Below are 26144 nucleotides of genomic sequence, written 5' to 3'. Positions count from 1 at the left end.
TCAAGGGAGAAGTCATAATAACATCTCTCCTCAAACTTCAAACAGCAACTGCCGCTTTAGTTTGAATTCATCACTACTCTGACTCAAACACCGAAAAAACCCAGCAGTGACACACGTGAACTGGACACATAGGACAGCAAGAATGAAAAATAAGAAGCTGTTTTGCCTCTGTGACGTGTCGAACTGACTCACGGGTTAAAACTGGCCTGAGAACTTCTGCAACACTCATGTTTTTGAAGAAGGATGAGGTTTAATCGAAAGTAAAAAAAAAAACACTGGTCAGACTGTCACTGAAGTTAGTCACTGAATAACCTCTGAATGTAGAATTTAATACCTAAATTTGATTTCATGTATCGTTTTGAACAAGACTGTAATATTATGTCTACTGTGGGTGACAAGGTGCAAATTAAAAGGGGGACATCCAGATCAAAATACAGGGAGACAGTTTAAAACTGCTCATTTCTAAACCTGAAGTGCAGTCAGAGTTCATCATTCACTCAGTGTTTCATGGTGCTTGTAGCACCCCCTGGCATGCAAAGAAACCATCACATCTCATGTCTAACGGAAAGATCTCTGACCTCAAGAACCAAAAATGATTTAATATCCACCAGGACTTTACATGAGAGTCAAGTGTGCGGCGGTTAGACGAGGCCAGTGTGCCGAGCTAACACACATCTGGACAACTTAGTAAGTATGAAAAGGTCAAGCATGTCTGAGTTAAAAAAAAAAAAAAAGAAAGAAAAAGAAGCCAACAGCAACTATTCAGACTTTATTTAGACAAACATGGTAATCATCTCTGATATCTCTGTAATATGTGTTACTTTACTAATGTCGAAACAAAACAACACACACCAGCCATAATCTTGCTGGTCACATTTTAATCTCATCTGCAGATAAATCCCTCTTCCTGACCCGAGCTGAGATTTTTAGTCCAAAACCAACTAGGAGCCCAAATTATGATAATTTCCTAAATTGGCTATTGAGTATAAGAGAAATGTGATCTTGAAATCTAAATCTGTCTTCATTCCCCTTTAATCCTCGGGGAGAGGTTGTGATTGCGGTTGGTTGATGAACTCCAGCACTTCGCAAGGATCCAGCTTTGGTACCAAAGTTATCGACTAAACTGAGTCAAAGGATGCACCCACATGCAGTTTTGTCATTTTGTGATTGACTTGTAATGTATATTGTCTGTTAACTATTGCTGATAGTGAGTAATTTATACCACGGTTATGTCATACTTTATCACTAATAACAACTCTGACATGAACAAAACACAAGCATTCATCCAAATTCTTTGGATTGTACCGGACCAGCGGTACTGATAGATCAATCAAACAATTTATGCAAACATATTCTTTTGTATAAAGTGTTCCACAGTATTACTTTATGGCTACAGGGCTTACTGATTTTGCCGCAATGAAATATGGTTAAATAACTTTGAGCCTGCGGGTGGTGTTGAATGTTGAGCACATAATGACACACTGATATGTTTTCACATCAAAGGCTGAAATTGTGACTAATGTAAAAGAAACAGAGGACACCTGTCCACTAAACCAAAAATCAGATGGACAGAAGGAACACGTTGAATACCACAAAGATCGATTTCAAATACAAACCATGTATGGTCTTAACACAAGATCAGTACCACATGACGTGTTTGAAATCCCATCACCCACACTTCAGATCGCCATGGAAACAAAATGCAGCACCCAAACATGGGACTGACACATTCAGAAATGGTGTTAACTTCTGAGAATTACCATCCCCACCCGTCTAAACCGTAAATTATATTCAGTGAGTCAATCAACCAACCAAATTCCATCGTGGGTGCAATGTCATGTTTACTTGCTTAATCCTGTCCCTGGAGAAAGTCATTAGCAACAAGGTTTCCTGTAAAAGACGGAAGGATACCGGTCAGTCATAACCAAAGCAGTGACTGTGAACGTCCTGGTGAACAGAGAGCCGTTACCTCATCCACATGGCAAACACTCTGCTCAGTCTGCTTCGATAGTGTGGGTGTCAGGACAAATATGGACAAACACAAACAGTGGGATTACACAAAATCAGATACAGACATGCATTCACCCCCCCCCCCCCCCCCCCCTCCACACACACACACCCTCCAGCCCTTGTGCTCCTGCAGACAGAACCAGTCACTGCTGCCACTGTAACCACTATCCGTCTATTGTCCTCCAGCAGGAATGTGCTCGGGAGCACATAACACACATTAAGTGTCCGCAGTGGAGATGTAATCAGCGTTCCTGGATGCTGCACAGAGGGGCTGACAATGCTGCCGTGGTCACTGGTTGTCTACCCATTACTACCATTCCTTCATTCCATCTCTCTCAGACTATAATAGGAGAATTGAGACATGGGGTAGAGGTATAAACAATACCAGTAGCTTTGCACACAAGCTCCTATAAAAGGCTCAAAGGCGCTGTGGCAAGTCTTAGATGATGATTAAAATCATGTGAATTCAATGTCAGACACCAGAAGTTTAGGAGCAGTTTGACAAGTCGCTGTACTGTCGATGTTATTTAATGTTACACAGGCGTAAATGAAAAAAAGAGGGATGTGGAACAGAGGCCTGTCTTGTCTGGTAAATTACTTTGGGACCAGGGAGCTGGCTGGCCACCGAACAAATGAGAAACAGGTTCAAACCCAGACAACAAAACAAAAGAATATGGATTACTTTGTCCTTTACAGAAAATCTGTATGAGAAGGAAAAGTATGGGAGAGAGACACAACAGCATCCATGCCAGGGCAGTGAGGGCTAACCCATGTAACATGAAGGAATTATGGTGGCTTTAGCAGCTGTCTGCAATGCTGTCCTCCTCCTTGGCTCCCTCTTTCTGACAAAAGAAGCAAAGCAGTGCTACATCAAAGCCCAGATTTGCAAGTCTAAGAAGCGGTTGGAGAGCTGGAAGAAGGTACAGAGCGAAGGCATTGTGTGGCTCCGTGGTTGACAGAGGAGACGTTAAGAGGTTTATGCTTGACTAACATTGTTCCATAGTTCTCCCTCTGGTTTCTACTAAGGCATCTTAGACATCCAGGGCCTCAAGGGGTCCAGAAGATGGAGACGCGGCAAGTGCTTGCACCAAATGAAGGGAGCCGACAAAAGGAGTACTGTCTGAGAGGAGGGAGGTTTGAAAAACCGCACGGAGGGGGACGAAGGAGTTGGTGGTCGAGGACCGTTGGAAGGACAGAGACCGAGTCTCAGCCGAAAACTAAAAAGTTTAAATAAAAGCTGTCCATGACCTTCGGGAGGAACACAGCAGAGACAAACTTCCTGTATGCAAACGATATTCTGTACATACAGTTCATAGCACAGACAGGCATTCATCATGTCACCGGAAGCACGTTCAGGCTCATATCCACCCAGACATCCATCCTCTCTACCTGAACATAGAGACAAACCCAATTAAACAAACACAAACTGCACATACATGTGATGTATGTACTTGATCACGAGGAGACCGAAGTCCCCCGCACCTCGACCACAACTCAAGGGCCTCTAAACAACCAGCGAGTGTGGTCCGACTACAGACAACATGAATGTGTGTGGTGTCTCCACTGGTTTGACAATGCAATGTACAATGCAGTGTAGCACTTCAGTACAGCGAGGCCGGCTACACTGCAATGAAACCACAAGCTGTCCCTCTGAAGAACAAATGCAGCATGGCTGACCCCGAACCACAGAAGGGTGGATTGTGTAATGAAACATAAGCTCAGAAAAATGCAGAAAACATGTCGCCACATCAGGCTCAGACTGAAAAGGTTCCTCCTGGTGCCAGTAGCTCATGTGTATTAGTGTGTTTCTCTGAATCTGCCTTTATACAGTCACCATATGTAAGACACATGTTTGAAAGTGTATGCGTTTATTTAATAAATAGTATTTATGTATATGACGCCAACAAAAATGTGAGTTTATTTCTATAGCTGTTTCTTTTGAAATGCGTTCATGGTGGAGGTACAGCATATGGCAAGAGAGCTCTCTGGGTCCCAGGGTGTCATGTGACCTGGAGTCCTGACTGAAAGTTGTCATGCAGCTCAGTGCTGCTCCTGTGGGACTGGCCATCCAGCAGGGTGCTGTCCATGGTGCTGAAGCCAGGGCAGCACCACTGGGACCACAACACTCACACAGTCCTCACCTGCACTGCAGCAGGCTGGTGAGACTGTATGGAGCAGGGAGGGAGACGGTAACCAAGGGCAACTCTTTCAGGGTGACAGAGAGCTGGGCGGTGGTCCGGTCAGGTGCTGGTCTCGAAGGTTGAATCCTTCCATTAATTTAACTGTACGTTTTAAAAGTTTTAAAAGTGTAAATGTGGAAAAATAAATCAGTATTATATTAGACATTTATTCCATTGTTGTCTGTTGTTGACATTTTGTCCTGTTGTCACCTTTTTAGTGTTGTGTATCCAAAATAATCTGGTTGGTTAAACCAAGTGGAAACACATGAACTCGGTGCAGACTAACAGCCGTGGGCAGAGGTCCAAAAGACACTCTCCACCTGGATTTTTGGGTTTGTGTGGTGACTATAACATGCTTGCTGTGTTGAACAAGTTTAATCGTAATCTGATTTTTGTTTGAGATAAAGATTTTCCCTGATAGATAGATTCTGAAGTCTATTTTGATTTAATGCTTCTGAAATGCATTAAACAGCATTTTAATGTAGTTCACAGGGTTGTTATTTTGAACCCCACTTTTACTAAAAAATTTCCCCTCGGGGATTAATAAAGTAACTACCTAACCTAACCTAACCTAACCTAACCTAACCTAACTTGTGAAACACTCCTTACTAGAATATCTTTCATTGTTTCAATTTGATTCTGTAACCTTCACTGACATATGTCTGTGTCCATGCTAAATGAAAGACGTTGACCACAGGGAGAGAGCTCAGTCTGTAACTGACATCATGGTACAACATGACTGTGATCCAACCGAATACATTTCCTGTCACGATGCAGCCCAGGGTCATTAAAACATACCAACACTTGTGTCATGTGGAGACCAACCAGAAACAGTTCTGTTGCCCAAACTGGGCTGCAATCCGTGGTTTAAGACCCTTTGTTGTAGTTTCAAGGCCAAGCATTTGATGGATAGGATGAAAACATAATTTGTAAACTGCTAACACATTGGCAAGTTTGAAAAGATTTACATAGAAAAACAAATATGAGATTCTAGCAGCGCAGCTCTCATCAACATGATAATTAAATGAATCTCCTCGTGTCAGAGGGAGCGCTTCCTCTGGGACAAACTACACAGGGAGTGGAGTTACTCAAATATACAGTACATACACAAACAGAGTCATGACGGATCAATGGCTCATCACATACACATCATGGAATCCCCAAAAAAACCTCACGGCATGTCAGTAATAAGAAAACAAACTCTTCTACAGATTGGGTTGAGTTCGGAAGGACGAGCAGAAACAGTCGGAGATAAAAGAATAAGCGTGTCGTGAAGGTGGAGACGGTTCTCACTGTTTCTCATGAGGATCTCGGCGTGAGGTAGAACATTGTGTTGCACATCGTTTTAAAAGGGTTGGGTAAGGCCCAGATGGTGGGTTGCAGAAAGATGAGAAGCGCTCGCCAGAATATTTGAATCCCTGATTTCAAAAATTACTGCCAACATTATGTTGTTGAAACATTTTCTTTGTCCTCGCAATTGAAGACAAACTTGAGGTTCCGGACTTGCTGAGACATATCGTATTAATCTCTAATCAAGCCTGCTATGCCGGGACTAAATGTTTTATCCCTCCAGTTATACTTGTCCTGCCTGACCCCGCTGAGGACAAATGGTGAACAGGAGATTGGGTATAAAGGCCTGCTAGATGCTGAGGCAGAGAGCCATTTGTTTAATATGCTCAGTAAGCTGATATACTTTTGATATTTATTAAATCTTGTGAACTGGTGGTTCAGCTGCAGATGAGCCAGATGTTGGGATGAACAGGCAAAAGAAACTTGTGGCCTGGGAACTGAATTTGAACAATCTGGGAACATCAAACAACCTTGAACCTTTGACATCTAGGTGTAAGGATTTATATTCATGTAAATATGTACATAGCAGACTATCTGCCCCATTAGTAGACAGATAGATCCTCACAGACCTCTAGATCTAATGAGTTGCCTTGAGAGATGCAGCAGTGCAAGTTTTAAACACCACACCCAAAGACTTCATCAAAAACATCAATTTTTTACACTTGTTGAGGTGATAATCACAATATGTGTCCAAGCTGTATAGGAAATGCAAAAGGATCTCACCGAGGAACTGCCTGAAAAGGGAGATGAATAAATGACAAGTTGGTTATGTGGTGTTAATTCAAGTGTTTTCTGGTGGCAGAAAAGCTCTTCTCAGTGTTTCAGCAGGCCCATGTGGCGGATACATACCTGTAATGTTAACTTTAAATTCAAGTTTGATGGAAACTGGTTTTAAAGTATCTTGTCAAAACCAAAACGAAGGACTAACATGAAGTTCAGTCCTAAATCATAAATTACATCACAGGCTGTAGTTTCACAGTGAAGTGTTTTTATTGGTACGGTCACTGAGGTGGGCCAATTCAAAAAAGATTCCATTATTTATATTGTGGAGAAAAACACACTTCCAATAACAGAAGGTGCAGTGACCGTCCTTGAAAAATGGTGGCATGACAGTTCAGTCTTTACATTAAAAACAGATGTATGAAACCAAAATAAATGTGTTTGGGTCAGATGAGATGCAGCGTGTCTGGTGAGACCCAGCCAGGACTCCCACAGTGACGGCCCGACCAAGAGACATGGATGTGGGCGTGAGCTGCCTGAGCACCTGAAGCTGTCGCGGAGATGAAACCGTTTACGGTATATATCCAAATATTGATTGAAAAGATAACTCAACATGTCATTTTAACACACTAAACACATTCAACGTGGACATTTACCACATTCCTGGATCAGGAATGTGAATTGTGCAGAGCTGAGTGAGGCTGTAACCTCACATGACCGACTGACTCACACAATTTGTATCTCGTTGCTGTAGACATAAAATCCCCAAATAACTAGTACAGAATGCATCTTCAAATTTAATAATTCATCTGATATATGTGAAACTTTTTGACAAAGAATTCCTTATTAATCACTATGGTGAAATTTCTGTTTTATTCCTCCATGAGGGGGTTGTTTCCTGCAACATGTTTGGACATGATAAGAGAGTGCCAGTAGAGGATAAATGACTGAACTGTTACACACTGATGACCGATGAATAATGACTCAGTGGGGGCACATTTTTCATGCATCATTAGTTCATATTTCTCCACGAGGCCGAGCTTTGACACAAACCATGATGAAAATGTAACTCCTTTTCCTTATGATACAGATTCACCTTAAAACTTTGTTACTTTCCTCTCCATGTTGTAACTTAAGGTGATGGAGGTAAAAAGTCAGACTTCCTTCTGTATGTAACCCAGCTCAGAGGATGAAGAAAAATAAAGTGGAGGTTTTCTCCAGGGAACAAAAGAAAAAGCCGTCCCTCTCACCGGCCTCCCGCTCTCCCTCACTGATCAGTCAGTGAGTGGTTGAACCTGCCTGCAGCTTATAACTCTCTCAGGTTTCCGTTGAAACCACAATCTTAGATGAACAGCATGACAAAGCAACTTCACTTGAGGGCAGTGTTTCTTAAACAACAGGTCAGGACAGTGAAATATTACATTCTACTTGACAAAAGACCAAATATAGTAGAGTTTAAAGACTAAATACATGTATTTGGAATGATGACCCTGTCTTAAGGTGAAAACCTTGTATTAGACTGCAGAAAGTAAGTAATAGGACACACACCATACATAAAAACACACACACGCACCTTCGACTGATGTAAAAATGTTCTCTCCCTCTCCTCTGTCTCTCTCTCACACTCTCATACCAAACACCGCCCTGTCATGCCTGCTTCCAACAACACGGCCAATCTAACCGCAAACTAATAGTCCTGGGCTGCTATCTCCAGCACATTACCCCTGGGAACACACACACGCACACCAACACAACACTGACGCACACAAACACACACGCATGGACCGATACCATGCATATAGACAGAGAAACACACACTCAGAGAGAGAGAGGGAGGCTCTCCTGCAGAAGCCTGCTGCTGGAGTAAATTACAATTTATTCAAATTGGGAATATTCCTTGTAGGCACTTAAAAAGTCCTTCCCAAATCCAGGGGGCTTTTTACGCCCCTCTCTCCCTAACCACACCAACCACAGGGATTTCCATCAGCCGGGCTGCATCCTGTACCGAGCAGCCAGACATTTCAACCATTCACACCACACCACACGCCAGAGCCTGAAAAACAGCAGGGTGGGGACGGTGAGTGTGTTTGTGTCAGATATAAACTGTGGGTAATTACAGTGGGAGTATTTAGTTATAAGGATGATTATCCTGACATTTTCTAACATATTTATTAATCTATCTGTATCTATAACTCTTAAATTATTTGCCTCCTTTTACATAACAAATAGAACATATTTAAAATCTATAAAAATGGGGATGTTGTGTGTGTGTTCATAAAGCTTTTTATGCTGGCTGGTGAAGGCTGGGGTGTGAAGGCATGCTGAGCTTGAAAGAGGGAGACGAGGCCGAGAGGCTTGACACACTCCAGGCCTTCGGAAACGTCGTATCACAGTGAGTGTGTGCGGGTCTGATCTGCACGCACGGTTGTGAATTGGTTCGAGTGTTAGACGACAGCAGGCTCTGAGGACGTGACTGCCTCAATCAAGCCTTTTACTGCGTCCTCTGGCTGTGAGTGACGGCAGGAACGAGGCGGTGGAGGGAGACACAGAGGAGCAGTGAGAGCGAGGGTGACCTGAGCTCAGGTTCATGTTTCACTACGAAAACACACCGCATGAGTGTTCTTCTGAGAGAAGTGACAGATATTGGAAGGTATGTCAACATGGTGGGAAGTCTGCACTGGTTAGATGGATCTGGATTACACACATTAAACACTCTTCTTTCATACTTGGACACACTGGAGATTACAGGATTTTAAATGCACCTCTGTTTTAGTTCAAGCTGAAACAACAGCCTGCCTGCTCATTGAGGAAGGCCCTTCTCTCTGCTGTCTCTTTCTGACCACGCAGCTATCTTTTCATCTGTACCTCCTTGATGGGTCATCACGAACAGACGTACAAGCAAGAGAGAAACGGGGAAGGTGGGAGGAAGAGAGAAGATAGTGAACAGACACATTTTTGGCTGTCCTGCCACTGAAGAGTTCTCCGAGTTAATCTGTGGATGTTAAAAGCTCATCTTTGCCCCTGCTTCTCTTTCCCATGTCTTCTTGTTTTTGTCAAGTAGGACTGTACAGTATCCTCGCTGACAACTCTGTGTGCTATTTCCCTTTTGAGTTTCTCACATTTCCCTGTCCATCTCTCCTTCTGCACTTCCACAATCTCTCCTTCTCTACCCGTCCGCCTCTTTTCAGGATGATCTCATGTCCAGTGAGTTCTCAGGGGGAGCTCGAGAGTGAAACAGGGATGGATTATCTTACAACAGCAAATTAGTAGCTCTGGCTAGTGTGCATGTGTGTGACTGCCTGGGGGACAGGTCAGCTGGGACAAACGAGTCATACCAGAACCATGAGGACAGGCTGACGGACCGCCTCCTCCACAGGCCACAAACCCCCCGGACAAGACGAGACTGTACTCCACCATGTATCTGTGGGTGTATGTGTGTGTGTGTGTGTGTGTGTGTGTTTGGGGGGGTGGGGGGTGGGTGGGGGTAAAGCGAGGAACGGGGGCAATGTTGGGAGGTGGAGATGAATGAACCCTGGGGAAGGTGATGGTAATAATGGTAGTTCGGTGGTTAAGAGGCATGGGGGAGTAAAATGTGTGTGTGTGTGTGTATGTGTGCGTGTGGGGGTAGGGGAGGTGGGGGGGGGGGTGGGTGGGGGCTATCGTCAGGAGAGCAGACGGAGTCAAACCAGAGCCACTGACAGAGACGTGACATGTGACCATGGATAACATAAGGAAGGTACAAGGTACACAAACTGAACTGTATAAAAATAAAAGTGCCGGGGCCAGATGTGGAGGAAGGTTTCAGGGGGAGTCCGAAGCCATCAGCCCAAATGTGAGGACAGCACTTAAAAGAATGAAAGCACTTCCAGGACAGGACAGGACAGGCAGGAGGAGGCAGAGCCAGGACAAACCATACAAGGGCCAGCATGGTCATCAACACCAAAACACAATGCTACAGGGGACTGAGAAAGGGACGAGGACAATGTTGGGAAACGGTGTGCTGCTGTTGGATGTTCTTAAGAGAAAGGCACAAATGTCCAAGTGAGACCCCAAAACAGCGTGAAGGCTAGAGATTGTCCAGGTCTTGTGATGTCATCGAGCTGATGGAGTCGAGGCATCAGGAAGAAAGAGAGACCTGGACTGAGCCGACGTCGAGGGAACGCTGCGCTGCTATGTTCGCTAACCTACGGCTCAGGGTGTGAGGCCTGAAACGGGGTTTGGCCCGTGTCTGGTGGGTCTCTGCAGCGCATGGCAAGAAAAGACACAGTACTACGCGAGCATTAGAGAATCCCCAGTATGAAGGGAGCTAATTGCACTGTGGGTCCCAAACTGAAAAGTGTTTACTGATGTACTTGGAAGAGTTGCTGCATTGGGGGGTGGTGAGGGGATGAAAGGATGTGGAGAAGTGGACAGGATCAAGAGTTGGCTGTGGTTTTAAAAAGAGCTCAGACTGCTTGAAAAAGGCAGGAAAGGCAGGTCTGCTGGTCGGATCGGTGTGAGGACAGCAGACAGCTGACTGGAGCCACTGAGCTCGTGGTTAACGTGGTTATTCAACGTTAAATCAAACTGAAGTGATGAGCGGTGGCAGAAGAAGAAGAAGATGATCGGAGGGTGTCAGGAGATGAAGAAGAGGGAGATAAAGAGCAGATTGGGGAAAGATACTTCCAAAGTTTTGGTATGACTATTCAAGCTGTACATAATGACAGCATGAATCAGTCAGTTGTTGAGTGCAGAAGAGGATGTGAGGTTGGAAATGCGACTGGTAAACAGGCAGCAGGTTGGGGGGCTGCAGTGAATGAGTGCCTACAGGTAGAAAGAGGAACGAGTGGGGAGGTGTGAAGAATGACGGCTTGTGATGATCGGCATTGTTTGAGACACTCCACGGCATCATGGGACTCAAGCAAAACAGCACGACCACTTATGAAACGGATTTGTAAGAGCTACAAAAACACACTCGCAGGACCAAGTAAGCATTAAAGAAACACAACCCTTTCTCTTATCAGTGTCACTATTTTTATAACCCCAAAATGCAATTAGGAGTGTTTGCTACAATTTGCTGAGGCGGACACATTGGCAGGCTTTTTATCATCAAGCTCAAAGTTAGAAGAGAGTTTTTGGCAAAGTTGGACTATTTTTTATTTATCTAGTTTCACAAATCATGTTCATCTCGAGAACACATATTTCATATACCACAAACACATGATGGAATAACACATGACAGAACCATCCTGGAATCACATTCCTCATCTATGATGATATTTGGCCCACTTGGTCCATCTTTCATCCAAAATATCTTCGACAATACAGAGGTCATTTTGACTCACTGCTCAAATGAGATGTGGTGTTCACTATGCCGATATGCCAGATTGCCACTCACAAAGTGTGTGTGTGTGCGCGTGTGTGTGTGTGTGTGTGCGTGTGCGTGCGTGCGTGCGTGCGTGCGTGCGTGTGTGTGTGTGTGTGTGTAAGTGAGAGTGAGGTAAGAGCACAGATTAACCATGGTCGATGATTAATACAACTTGACTTACTGACTTACTGCAAGCAATTATGGCCATGTCTTTTCTCAAGCTTGACTTTCTCACACTCGCTGTGGAACACATGGGGGTCTTGAAACATGTGCGCACCAAACACACACACATGCCACAGATCGCCAGCCCACCCTCCACTCAACCTCAAAACCACGAAGGGTTAAATATAATCAATCTTCTTTAACAATGCTGTCATGGCACCGTCTGAGAACACTGACAGAAACACACAGATAGTGGCAGCGCGCTGATGACGGGGTGTGTGTGTGTGTGTGTGTGTGTGTGTGTGTGTGTGTGTGTGTGTGTACCTCTGTGAGCCTGTGGACACACTGGGTATGCTCAGTAGTACTTTGTGTGTAAACCTCTCTTTTTCCACATATGCAGTACTTGTCTCCACTTCTATACGGTCCACAGTGTGTGTGTTCCAGCGCATGTCAGCACCATCTGTGTGTAATAACACTTTATTCTATTTACAAGTGTGTATGTTTGTGTGTGTGTTCCATGTGCATATCCTAATGATGTGTTCGGGTCTTCCAGGATGTCATGGACATGGTTGTCCTGAAGTTGTTGTTTCTGTTCAAATCAAACAAAACCACAAGTGTGTGAGCCATCAGATATCTCCCAGCCCTTCTGTGTGTGTGTGTGTGTGTGTGTGTGTGTGTGTGTGTGTGCTACCTGAGGGGACTTGTGGGATCTCCAGCTGTACTGGTGGCTGTGGAGGCTGGCCAGCAGCACGTTCTCATCGGTGTCCACCTGTCCGAAGCGCAGAGTCTCATGCGTGTCATTGCAGATCACGTAGTGGCTGTAGAGCAGCTCCTCAGCTTTTGGGTTCCCATTCTGATAGGAAACATGGAGGTGGGGGGAAGAGGTAGGAGGGATGGGTGAAGGGATGAAGAAGAAGGAACAGGGGTGACAGAAAACAGAACGTTTGTGAATAAAGGAATAAAAACGTTGTGTGTTTTTATGTAATAGGTCACCTGCTTTTTTTCTGGAAAGATTGTACTGAATTTGTCTGCAAAAGTACAGCAAAAAAAATAATTCTCCTCTGCCTTGAGTCTTTTGGGGCAATAAGACAAATTCTTCTGCTGTTTTTTTTTTTTTTACCTCTGTGATCATGAGTGTTCCTCAGTATTTGTTATCCCATATGGTAAAAGTGTTTATCTGTGACTTCACAGGCAAACCTGTTCCACCAAATAAGAATCTGCTCAAAGATCGGACACCAACCCCACAAGAAACTCTATGAAACGACAACAAACATTTAAGCTGGCAAATAACATTATATCTGAGCAGTGAATATAAACTGTTACCATCAAACACAGGGTTCATGAGACTGAAGCTCTCTTTTGTGTATCAGTTAATAATAAAATTAAATATGGGCAGATTAATGTGTGTTGACAGGACCTGAATAAGACTTTTTAAATGGGTGTATCTTTTTCAACTGTCCTACTTCTTTAGTTCCTTGTGACACTGTGAATAGAGCTGCTGTGAAGTAAGAACAATTTCAGACTCGTCTGACAGTAAAGTATTTTCATCATCGTTTATGTTGGGTGTATAATGTGCAGTACATGTGTGTGTGTGTGTGTGTGTGTGTGTGTGTGTGTATGTGTGTAAGCACATAAACAGGTGGCAGCAACAAACGGATTCTCAGTCTGAAAGATGCAGATGTTGGTGGTGCAGCTGTCAACCAGTATGAGAAGGATATGAGTGATGTTATCTGTGGGAGCAACACAACCTCAACAGGGAGTGGATCATACAGTATCACAGCCCGGACAGCTATTCAGGCAGGTCCAACTCAGACTGGACTTTGGAGCCAAATCTGCTCCCCCGGCCCCACATAAAACCTCCAGGAGGCTTGTCTTTTTAACGAACCCTCTGCTTATTCACATCTTTTTCTGAGCAGCTGAATGTTGAGGGGATAAACAGGCTTTGATATGTCAACTCCTTTCAAATGGCAACTCTGTGTGCATGGTTTTTCCTAACATGTTCTCAATTCTTGGAACAAAGTGGGCCACTAAGTAGGCATTCCTGTTAGCAAGCGTCACCAATATATTGTGGTTGTTAGGAGAAAACAATATGGTGGAGCCTGGCCCACCTACAGCATTGGGTCAATACGAAAGCCTCACAGAAAGTCATGCGAGTCATACAGGGATGCTGTCCACTCATACGTCACCTTGCATGCAAGAGAGGAGAGCTCACTGGCGTGCTATTGAAAACACTTGTTTAACAGAGGGAGAGTGGAGTGTGTCAAATCTCCTGCATTCAGGAATGCAAGTACACCATTTCAAAACAGCACATAGTGTGCATGTGAGCTTAATCGTGAGTGCATGGGTGCAAGCGTAGATTTTACTTGAGCTCCTTCCAAAGGCTCTCAGGCCCTGATAGGATCTCTGCTGCACACCCCTCCTTGACTCTTGACGCACATGACTGTAGTTCAGACAGCTTCTCAATAACTACTCAACTAGTCCAACAAAGAGGAACCCCAGCCTGCTGTATACGTTTAAATGGCAGGGGGGTGAGGAAGAGGAGGAGGGGAGGGGAGGGGGGGTTAGGGGGTGTAGGGTGGGTGATGGTTGATGGTTAAAAGAGGCTGGCAGTAAAAGCTCAGAGTTTGACTGCCAAGCACGTTCAGGGTCCTGGGGTTGTTGATGCTATTGAAAACGGATGGGAAAGTTTACACCATTAAAAGAACACTTGATGATGGTGTGTGTGAGAGAGGTAGGGAGAGCAAAATATAGATGGGACAGCTGCAGCAGTGGGTTGAAATCCATTTCCAGTTTTATAGTGGAACACTATCTGTGCTCCCTTTCGAATCTGACACTGCGATTTACAAACTTCCTGCTGCCATCTTAAGATGCCATCGCTAAGCCCACTCTTTGATGGTATCGTCTTTCTGCTCCGATTCACGAGGCAACGCGATATACACATGAGAAAAGCTTCCTCCGGTAATCATAATCACTCTCTGTCTATCTGGGGTTTTTAAGTAGACAAATATTAAGACAAAGATATTTACACAGTCAACACATACATCTTGTTAAAGAGCACAGGATGACAACTTCTGCTTCAGACTCTGTTCTACTGGGCATCAAAGTCTCCATTTCTCTAATCCACCCAGATACAATTACTTCACTTTTCAGGGTTTAACCCAGATCTGCACGGCAGAATGACACACACACACGCACGCACACACACACACACACACACACACACACACACACACACACACACACACACACACACACAAAGGACAAGGTACAGTAAAATGTCTGGAAAACAGATTGTAAACAATGAGACCCACTTAAGAGAAATACACAGAGAACAAGACACCGTGGAGGTGATAGTCAGACCTGTAAAAGGAACATAATGAAACGTGAATCAGATCTGCAAACACCAATATATTCCTCACACATCTGCTACAACCAGGAACACGATCTCCATATCAGTTTGTTTCCGGTTGCCAAATAAAGCACAGAATCCTTCAAATATGGGAAGAACGAGAGAAAAGAAATAACTGTTGTCTCTGTTGCACATGTTACAGCCTGTGAACGCTCTGTGAGAAAGCACAGTGTGTAAATACTACTGGGCTTTTGTGTGGTTTGCCACCAAAGCCACTTCCCTGGGTTTAGGGGCTGGGGGGGGGGCAAAGTTTGAGAGTGGGGCCGGGGACTGAGAAATGAACATGGAGGCGAGGGGCCTGAGGTTAGTGGTGGGGGGGTTGAGGTTGGGGCCATATGGGGCGATTGAGTGCAAGGAAAAGAGGCAAAAGAGGAAGAAATAAAAGGAAGGTTATTAAAAAAAACAAAATTATTTCCGTCATCTTTAGTGGCGAGAAACCTAAAAAATGTAAAGTACCTTGAATTTGATACTATTTCATCTCTTTCATATCAAACCTCAACTGAAGGACGGAGCTGAAGGAAGGTGCGGCGGAGGAGGTGGGGAGGAGGAGGAGGAAGTGATTCTGCTTTCTTTGGGGACATGCTGCGTGTTGGAATAGACAGAATATACATTCATGTCACTATTAGAAAGAAGCTATCAGGCCCGTGTGCAAAGGTCTTAGTGATGTTACTATAGAAACGAGAGCAGTCCACTCACCCTGACGAGAAGTGTGTATTATTACTGTCTACTGCTACATGAGTGTAAATTACAACCATATACTGCACCAAGAAGCATCTTTTATTCCTGTTTATTGCAAAGCATCTGGAAGTGCTCCAGCTGTTCTGGTTGCGGTGGTCTCTTATGACCGTGGCTGGTTTGTGAGGTTTCGGTTGTGTGGTAGTTGAAGAATCTTCTCGCCGTTTCAATGCTGACCCTGCAGGCCACATCACAACACGCCTGCCTGCCAGCCTTGACACCAGGAAACATGAAAATCACTGAGACAATTACACATGTTAGATACATCCTTCTGTTGCGGAAGGACGGGACCTGTTAACATTTCCGACTACTTCTGATTAGGTTTTACACTGGGATCAGGTTTTTCTATGTATGGACAATGTGTGCATGACTGTGTCTGGAATGTAAGCTGCTATCAGATCAAAGATATATTAGCTTTACATCCATTCCTCCATTGTGCCCTGCCACCAGAAAGTTTGTGCCTAATTGCGCCCACACAAGGTTTTCTCACCACGTTCAAGATTTAGTTTCAGTCCAAACCTCAAAAAGGGAAACAACGTTCCAGGATCGAAGTGTTCGCTTCCTCTGAAGTGGACGAGCATTTTCTAAAGAATCTGCCTTTTGTACTTGACCTCTCTCTACCCCTGACTCCACAACTACCATAGCCACATGCAGCACATTTGCCTTATAATTATTGAGTGTTTTTCCCTTGTGTTCAGCAAAGTGGTGAAGGCTGGAGGTAGTTAAAAGGTTCTGTACAAGTTACAAGGCTGCTGCTGTTTAGACCAATCAAGACAATAGAGCAGGCTTAATCACTTTAGGAATCAGTCCCATACCATTGAATGTGGCGCTCACTCGGATTGTGTTTGTGTGTGAGAATGTCAGTCGCGAGCGCCAGCATGTGTGTGAGAGTACGCACTGTATGTCTCTGTTTGGGGTTTTAAGTCAGCGAGCCAAGATAGCGTTCAAAAAGCCAAACACATCAGTCAGTGATTATCAAAAGAGGTGCGCCTGAGAGCACACAACCAACTAACAACCCAAGTAATCATGCTTGGCATGTTGGGTAAAGCCCACCATGGATACCAACATGTCCAAAACACTCCGGTAGAGCTGCAATATCAGCCTTCGTTATAACACCACCGATGCTCTGAAGTCTTATTTATGGATAAAATAACCAGCAGAAATAGGGAACATTGACTAGCTTGTGCTAAATGATGCAATGATGAAGCCAAGGGTCAAAAACGACCAATCATCCGGCGCAGCCTTTTGATGAGTCAGTGATGCCACTGAGTGAAAACAAAGGTATTAAACTGCTAGCCAGAACAATCATTTCATAAAATATTTTCTATACAGCTTGTTTAATTTTATTTTCCACAGGTAAAAGAGCACAGCTGTTCCTGAAAAACATCAGCTATTATTTCTTTCACCTGGCAGGGAGTTTCTGCATGCATGTAAAACCATGAGAGTACCTCATGTCTCCAGAGGCCAGTATATGAGTCAGCACAGCTGAGCTGAGCAGAGCCATGATAGGGCATACAAAGCCAGAGAGGCCAGTGTGAGTGTGTGTGAGTGTGTGTGTGTGTGTGTGTGTGTGTGTGTGTGTGTGTGTGTGTGTGTGTGTGTGTGTGTGTGTGTGAGTGTGTGTGTGTGTGTAGAACAGACAAGTGGGTGGAGGACGAGGGCCAGATGAAGTCTTGGCAGGTGTCACCACTCAAGTTTTACCATGTTTTCATGGGCATCACTTCACACACAAATATCCTGGCTACCAGAGGCAGTGCTGAGAGCTGGGAACTGAGAGATGACGAGGACCATAGCACTAGAAGCCCAAGAACAGACACACGGTATCCTCTTAGTCAGAGTTTACACCAAACACAAAGGCAGTTCCAGCCTGCACATTTTAGTACCACTGGCCTGCAGCCAAAACCGTTCTCATGAAATCCACTTTGTTGTTAGTTTGTTTAGCTGATACTCCATCTGGGGCAAAAGGCACTCTTTCAGCATACTCTCTAAATGTACCGACATTTTCTAAGGATTTCCTCCACAGATTGACGAGCCCCTGGCGTCAAGTAATATAGCAGTGTACAAGTGTTAGAGATGAAACATCTGGGAAAATCCCTTCTTACCTTAAATGTCTGAATGCACCCTACTATTTAAATTTACAAGTGAACAAATCATCCTCTAGTACTTTGCAGCCTGAGTGACCGTATCACTGAAACTTTGGTCACATCAAATACAGTCTTTCCTGCAGCGGTGGGAAGTTTCCCGGAGGAGGCCGTTACACATTTAATGTAAGAAATCAAACATTTTACTGCTGACATTACCTGGAAGTTAAAAGCCTTCAGGACCCCTAACATGCCACATTACTCAAAAGTACCACAAACAATATAAATAATCTATCATTAAAAGTGCGGTTGATGTCTTCAGTTTTTAATTGCAGTCTTTGGACTATATCTAAAACATCTGTGGTGAGATATGAAGCGTGTTGCAGTGTTAACAGTGTAAACTTCCTGTCACCTGTTGCCAGCTTTGCAGAGCTGTGTCCACAGTGTGGATGGCATACTGGCTGATATTGAGGAACACCGGATCCACGAACACGCTCACATCCAAAGAGGAGTTCTGGGCGCAGCAGGTGGCTGCAGCCTGGCCCTGAAACAAACATCAAATCCAATTCTAAATGAACCTTTCTTCACATTTCCTGATTAATGACATTATTTGGAAAGTCATCAGAAGTGCAGACTAGCTGAGCTCTACCTGTAGCACACAAGACTGGAGAAGCCGAAGGTGTGTTAGGTTTCGGTACTCCAGCAGCTTGCAGTCGAGCTGGGTGGAGAAGCTGAACTCCTGACAGCGACGCGGCCCATTGCTCCATTGGCGCAAGAAGACTCGTGGCTCCCGCGCACCAATCACCATGAACTCCTGCTCCTGAGGTAACTTCCTGTCTGGCAGGAAGGGATGAAGTTGCCGAGAAGGAACTGGAGAAGGGAGACGTCACTTTTACTTCAAAACATTTTAAAACAGTTCACAACTGTTCAGAAATTCACAACTGATGGTCAAACGGCCACAGACACTCCATTATTGTAATAAAAAGGAATAACTGCCATCTGGAAGGGTGTTTTGAACACAAAAACTAATGCATGTGTGAACAGCTGCGTTTTAAAGGTGGCCTCAGGTAATCAAATATCAAACAGAAGACTATTAGAAACTATTATTAATGTTTTTTAGAACAAACTTATTATAAGGCTGATGATGACTGAATTTGAATTAATTAAAGTGAAATTGCTGTGTAATTTACCGCTACCACAACCTACCAAAACATAAGGAAAACAAGGCAGAAGTTGTTTTTTTTCTTCCAAACTAATCAAATGAAAAAACTAAATTTTAAGTCACTTTCTAGCACCAAGCATTCCCTCTTAATAAACCTAATACTCCTAAAACTTCTTTTATTCTGTGCCTCACCTGTACCCAGCTGTTCTAGGTGGTGGCAGAGATGAACTTCCAGCTGTGCTAGTTGCAGTGACACACCGAGGGAGGCGACAAACCAGGGTGCAAAGCAGGAGTCGACTCGGGTGCAGGCCGCCAGCGCCACGGGAGAGACCAGCTGATCGCAGGGCAGCTGGGACCCACAATCGCTGTCCGAACTGGAGGAAAGAGGAGAAACAGAAGACAGCCGACCATATTAACAAACTAAAAGTGCAAAGAAATAAAGAAAAATATAAACAGCAGGCTCCCTCTGAAGATGATATTATTTCATATGGAAATAATATTGGAGAAACATTTCTATCATATGACGAAATGTGAGCCAGCACTTGAGAGTTTTAAGAGAAACCGTTAGTGAATTTTGATTAAACTTTTTAGTTTTATATTATCAAAAGCATAAACCCAGCTGTGGAATAATGGGCAAAGCAATTAGTATGATTCCTATTTAAGTGCTTTTGTCTGTTGCCCTGAAAGTTACAAATTGTGTGACATCGTCTTCAGAAATCTACAGTGAGTGAACCTCTACAGTTATTCAGAGAGAAAGCAACAAGAAGAGACAACGACGTGAAAAGGCCTCTTCGCTGTCCGAGGCGGTTCGGCCCATTATGACGCCCGCGGCCTTCAGGAGAGCCCCTCCGTGGACATTAATTGCATGTCATGGTTGATGATGTTGAATGGAAGGTAATTGAAGTGAATGACCATTTGCTCTGTAATTTGCTGCTACCATGATCCACCATAAAAACTCCATCAGGAAACGCTCAAAACCTGAAAAATGCTGGTGCAGCAGAGCGCTCTTTAAAAAGATAAGCATCATATGTTGACAATTTTCATTACTTCCAGTTGGCAGGGCAGCCGAGTTATTTTTCTGGTGGAAACTAAAGTAAGGCAGATGAAACGAGCGAGTACGGAAAGGGGAATCAATTTTGATCAAAAACGACAAATAATTTAAACATAAAGGAAATGTAGTGTTTGGAGTATGATTGTAATGAAATGCAGATGTATATTTTGCTTTACACTGTATCTGGTCCTCAGGAGTTTTTTTTCCTCTGTTTCTACGCTTACATGTTTTTTTATTCCTCCCTCTCTGCTGGCTCTCTAAGCCACACAGAATGTGGGCTTGGCAATTCTCTTCCACTAAAAGTTCCCTAAATCCCAAAAGGAAGTAAAAAAGGGGGAGAGAAAGAGAAAAAAGAGAGTAAATTAAGATGAGGGAGGAAGGAGAAGAAACGGGTGAAGCCCCGAAGATGTGACTGAGTGCTGCATGAGACATGAGAGAGATAAAGAGAGGAAGCAGTGGCAGCGAGAAGAGGGAAGTGAAACACGCTCTGTGAGGTGTTACAGTGTTTGTTATGCCCGGTCCAACCCGGTCCAACCCGGGCCAACCCGGTCCCCTCCTCAACCCTGCCCAACCCAGGCCAGGCCAGGCCTAAGAACTTATGGGCCAACCCAAAGGGGGCTTGACTCCTCTTGCTTCCCGTGAGCTTCCCCTCGATTAGATACACTCAAGGTAAGCAGGAAGGAATCCGGATGGGCCCTGACAGGCACTTGGTGTGCTGGGAAATCTCATTAGGCCGATCTGAACGCCTTCCAAGCCCGCTCCCTGCTCCTGCACACCAGATGTGGGGCGAGGGACACATTCTAGCTCTTTGTGCTGAGCGGCCGGGCGCGCTCTCTCCCTCTCTGCTTTCCCTCACACAGGACAGCACATCGTCTACAGGGTCCACACATACCTGCAGAAACACACAATCACACAAACAAGCTTGGGAGAACAGACACACACGTACACCCCTGGAAGGTGGAGAGAAGTTTCCCTCACCTCTGTTCATCTCCTCCCTCTCCGTTGTTGTTGAGGACGATCCTCCACAGGTCTGAGGCCACCAGCTCCTTCTGCTGGTTGGTGAGGTTGAGGCTGGGCAGCTGCAGCTGGCAGGCGCAGCTTTCTGACAGACTGAACTCCCGGTACGGAACAAAGGCCTGCTGGAGCTCATCCCAGTACTCCAGACTGCACGGTACCTGAGAGCAAAGACAGAATACACATGTAACCCTCAAATATGTAATTTATGCAGGTTTTTATACATACTCACTGTTCATCTGAAGACTAACAACATCACATCAGGAAGTCTCTTTTTCCTCTGTGCTAATTTCCTTTTTAATTAACATAAAATGCCTCTTTGCACTCTCAGGACTATTTACGAATAAAGTAAAAAACAAATAATACAACAAATTTACAAATACAAATATTTGATCATTTTCTGTGCAAACATTGTAGAAGTAATGGACAGTGTTAAACTGGATAACACTTCATCCTGGAACTACAAACACAAAGGTGTGGTAGGTGTGTTCTTGTACAGGTAGACACTCACTGCTGCAGATCAAACAAACGTGCTCATCAAGGCTCAGTGAGAACTAGTTCACACCTTTGTTCACTAATCAGTAAAGACTAAATTACAGCATTCATTTAGACTTTGAGGCAACTGGATCTGTGAGATAATAAGATTATGACATCACAAAATTCATTTGATCCGCGTTTGTTCATGAACTAGCTTTGGTTTGGAACACAACATCCCATGAAGACCTGATCAGAGTTATGTTTAGATGTGACTGCTTGTTGGCAGACAACAATGATCTGATTGGTTGAAGTCGGCCTGCGATAACAGTGAAAGAAAGATGGTTCATCCAATCACCTGCCAAGTATTCTTTGTAAAGTCCTGCTCTCTTTTCCAACAGCTTCCAAGGACTTCTCAGATGGTTCTGTGTAACAAACCATCTGGAGCGTCAGGTTGAGCCTTCATGGTACCATGACTGTACCATGTGATCACTTGATCAGGCGTTTCTATCATCATTCTTCCGTCCTTCCTTTTTCCCAGACAGCCAGCTGACAACTACTAAACACAAACTGGAATGATCGGCGACAGTTGACAGTTCAGAGGGGCAGTGAGGAAATCTCTCTCCCCATGACTTCATGAGGACCCCAAGACCTGATATAAACCCTCTGGGTTTCCTTATGATGTCACACTGAGCTCTGCAACTACTGACAGATTTGAACTGCAACACTAACTCTTTCTGCAGTTGACTGCATCTGATTATTCACCAGCAGCCTCCTCATGCATGGTTTTGTCGGAGGAAAGATGTTCTTTTCTCCCAGTGAATTCCTCAGATACTGTTTTCCTAAACTGACGTCTTTGATCCATTAAATAACGGCGATGTTTTTACTTCGCCCACTTCATCTCCTCTTCACACAGTATGAGCACCGGTGGATATTTATTCGTCAGTTGTTCATCAATTAAACGAAAGGTTCCAGTCCAAACAAACAGATGACTGCAACCCTCTCTCTGTGGCAGATTACTCATCTGCACAGATTACTGGAAGACTTTGTTTTTGCACAACAGGTACAACTTCAGCTCTGTGGATCCCCCAGTTACACATCAAGTATTAAGCATCCGCGGTGGTCTGCTAATCATCCAACGTTGATGCTTTACTGACCCTTTGGAGACATGATGGGGAATCCCTGCCTGAGAAGCAATGAGCAAGTGATGTTTTATGGCCACTGCATTATGACCTTCAATTTTACTCACTTCAGACAAAACCCAACTTTAATTTCTTGTCTAGTCGGAAAAAATGACAGCACTTTTGACCACAGACCACCTACGCAGCAAGACGACAACTCATCTCCATAACAACCCTGCATGACCACAGCATAACTAAACACCCGGCGAATGTACGCTACGAGACGCCATTAGCATTGAAGTCCTGGAGCCATTTCTCACTGAATAACAATCAGGTTGTGTGAGTGTTCTCACACTGAGTATCGGTGATGTGATGACTGGTAGGGCTCCATTCGTTCCTCTCACAGTGCCAGAATTAACATAAATGTGTGCGGTGCTCCTGTGTGAACTAAAGCAGGTTCTCGGGTTCCCTCGACCACCTGCACAACTCAGCATCTGATGGATCAGCAGTGGCAGAGCGCTCTCAGGAGCACACCTGAAGAATGCCAGGCAGTGAGACGTGTGTGTGTGTGTGTGTGTGTGTGTGTGTGTGTGTGTGTGTGTGTGTGTCAGTGCATTTGCCTGTGCACATGTCTGTGACAATCCACTTGTTTACCGGAGGTATGGAGCTCCTTGGACAATCACCAAACTCATGGAACTGTCAGCAGGTTTGTGTGTGTGTGTGTGTGTGTGTGTGTGTGTGTGTGTGTGTGTGTCCGTATATTCACATGTGTGGGGCTGTACTGTAACAGAGGAATGAATGAGGTCATTGTAGCTTACATCATATATGAAATGTCACACAGGTTTTCCTGGAATCAACTTCTCATAATTGTACCCGACAGAGTTGTGCACCCGCAACCCCGCCGCTGAGCCACCGGAGCGGAAACTCACTGAATCTCACTGAGAATTCCCAGAACCGCATTGCTCTTTTTTCACCTGTGATATTCTATACATATGACGACATTCACAAATGGATACATGAGGTACATATATGGTATGTTGGAGTACATTTGCATGGTTGAATGTGCGTCATGTTCCCGTTGACTTGTGGCTTCGGCCTTGGCGGAAAGTTTAGATGAAATTGATAACCAATTGAAAATATGTCGGAGGGATGACGGAAAAAGAAAAAAATGAAATCAATTTTGAACGTCTGCCACTTGCTTTTGGGAGGAGAAGGCACCTGTGTATATGTCGAATGGATTGTGTATACGTGCTGAAGAGGAAGACTATGTATAATTGTACATGTGAAAGACAATATGCATGTATACATATGTGTATACACAGGTGTGGGAGAGCATGATGCAGTCTGGGCAGTGTCAGTTTCCGCAGCCTGATTGTGTGTGTACCTTATCTGATAAACAACATGGAACCCTGAATATCCGACATTCCCTCGGCTCGATGGGTCCAATCTGTGTTTTCCTCAAGCACTCGGCAACGTCGGCCTGGCGGCAGATTTCAGGCAAAATATCGTCTCAAAGGCTCCCGAACACCTTAAAGTTCTATTTTGAGGTGGTTCAAATGGCTGCAAAGTTAAAGTTGAGGACTGTTCATGCAGATAAATATTCAAAACAGTTTACTAATATTTACAAGAAGTGTTGGTAGCATTGTGTGTATAGCAATCTGACTTCCATCCCTGTCACTCACTTTTACAAACTACTTTTTAGCATGGACTGACTTGTCTCGGACTCCTTGAACAATCCCATTTTCTCTAAAGGTTAACTAAAGGCAGGCAAACTAAAGCAAATGCACACCATAAAAAAATGATGTCAACTTCCATGAGCGACCCAGGTGTGATCGCTGCTAAATTTCAAATATGTCTCTGCAACTGTAGACTCCCTCAGCTCACTGTGAGGCTGTGGCTGCTTCCATCCACAGCCGTGTCTGCCATTACTTTTATTAACAATATCAACACTGCTATTAGGTCTTCTGTTATTCCACTGATGCCTGTATGTCTAAAAACTCCACTGCTAGCTACCTCTTATCAGCCAGCAGACAAATTGAATTGACATCGGCTTGAGCAAATGTTTATTCAGGAGATGTAATGAAAATTGTTCTGAAAATGACTCCCGCTATGCTGTCTCAGGTGGGCTAATATCCGTTAACATTAATCAGTGTGGAAAACGAGGAATAAGCCCATGCTGAGATCTTCCCGCTCACTTTTTGTGTTGTTTTTCCTCCGCAGTGCCAAATGTTTAAAAGGGGAGTTTTTGGTGGATGAGGTGTAAAAACTCCAGATCAAATTAACCACATGCACAGTCTTGTATTTTTACAGTGCATTAGCTGTGACTAATGCAGGTCTGCTTGAGAACTGTCCCACTAAAATAATAGTTTTCTTGGCTGAAGTACCATCTTGCTCTTTCAGGTTCACTGTGTCGCTCTGCAGTGAAATACCTCCTGCTAAAGGTTGTATATTTCTAACTAACCAGAGAATAAAGGGTGTGTCATGAATGTAAGACTGATGATGGTGTTTCTCTTTAGAACAACACTGACTGAAACAGCAGCTGTATGAGTGGTTATGGCTGAAGGTTGCTGGTTCATCTCAGGCCACAGAGCTTTTATGATATCGGTTGCAGGCCGGCGGGACCATGATGGCAGCACAGAGCCCTGCTGGGACATGAAAGGCAATCCCACAGTGCCATGCACGAAAGCAACAGCAGGGGACCAGATGGTGTATTGTTTGTCTGAAAAAAAGAATCAGAGCAATTTGGGCAGCTTCCTCAAACAGCGAGTGGATGATGACACATTTGCATATTGAGAAAAGCTCGCATCGGTATGAGAATATAATTTATTTTAGTTTTTGCTCCCTACTTTAACACTCTGTATCTCCTCCTTCTGCTCCCTTGAGCCGGGTCAGGCTGAATCACAGCCCCTGTGTTTACTCCATGTTTCTCAGGCTTCGGAGCCCCACAGAGAGGCAGGAGGGGAAAACGAACAAGAGGGACGGAAAACAGCGCCATAAGAACACCTGCTTATGATTCAGAGAACTGGACCACACGGCGGTGAGAAGGTGAGAATGAGTCACCTTCCTCTCCCCTCCTCTCCCTTCATCACTGAGGCACTCTACAGGTGGGAACTTGTGGATGCTCCATCAGGGATCTGTCGCTTCTCCCCCCCTCCCCCCACCACATCACTCTGACATCGCTCCCCTTCTACTGTATGTAAAAACAGCCCGGGCAGAAATTTGACTTTGAGTAATGGAAGAAGGTCTGAATTCCCCCTTCGAGATACTGGAACCAGTTGGAAAACCACAACTATTTAAATGCAGGAAATCTTGATTTTATAAAATGTTA

At 44.4% G+C, this 26144-nt stretch overlaps 1 protein-coding gene across 1 annotated transcript in view; it reads right to left on the bottom strand.

Moving 5' to 3' along the window:
* Positions 1–26144, bottom strand: part of LOC138211820 (intermembrane lipid transfer protein VPS13B-like) — a 322041-nt gene that overhangs the window by 39492 nt on the left and 256405 nt on the right. Inside the window, 5 exon segments of the mRNA XM_069171937.1 lie at positions 12461–12622; positions 18407–18538; positions 18644–18864; positions 19349–19530; positions 21186–21382. Coding sequence (XP_069028038.1) covers positions 12461–12622; positions 18407–18538; positions 18644–18864; positions 19349–19530; positions 21186–21382 — 894 coding nt within the window.

The sequence above is a fragment of the Embiotoca jacksoni genome, unplaced genomic scaffold (assembly GCF_022577435.1).
Source record: "Embiotoca jacksoni isolate LCO1_2020_lvr unplaced genomic scaffold, fEmbJac1.0.p SCAF_50, whole genome shotgun sequence".
Classification (NCBI taxonomy): domain Eukaryota; kingdom Metazoa; phylum Chordata; class Actinopteri; family Embiotocidae; genus Embiotoca; species Embiotoca jacksoni.
The sequence above is the reverse complement of the archived record's forward strand: the minus strand, read 5'-3'. Positions and strand labels throughout refer to the sequence as shown.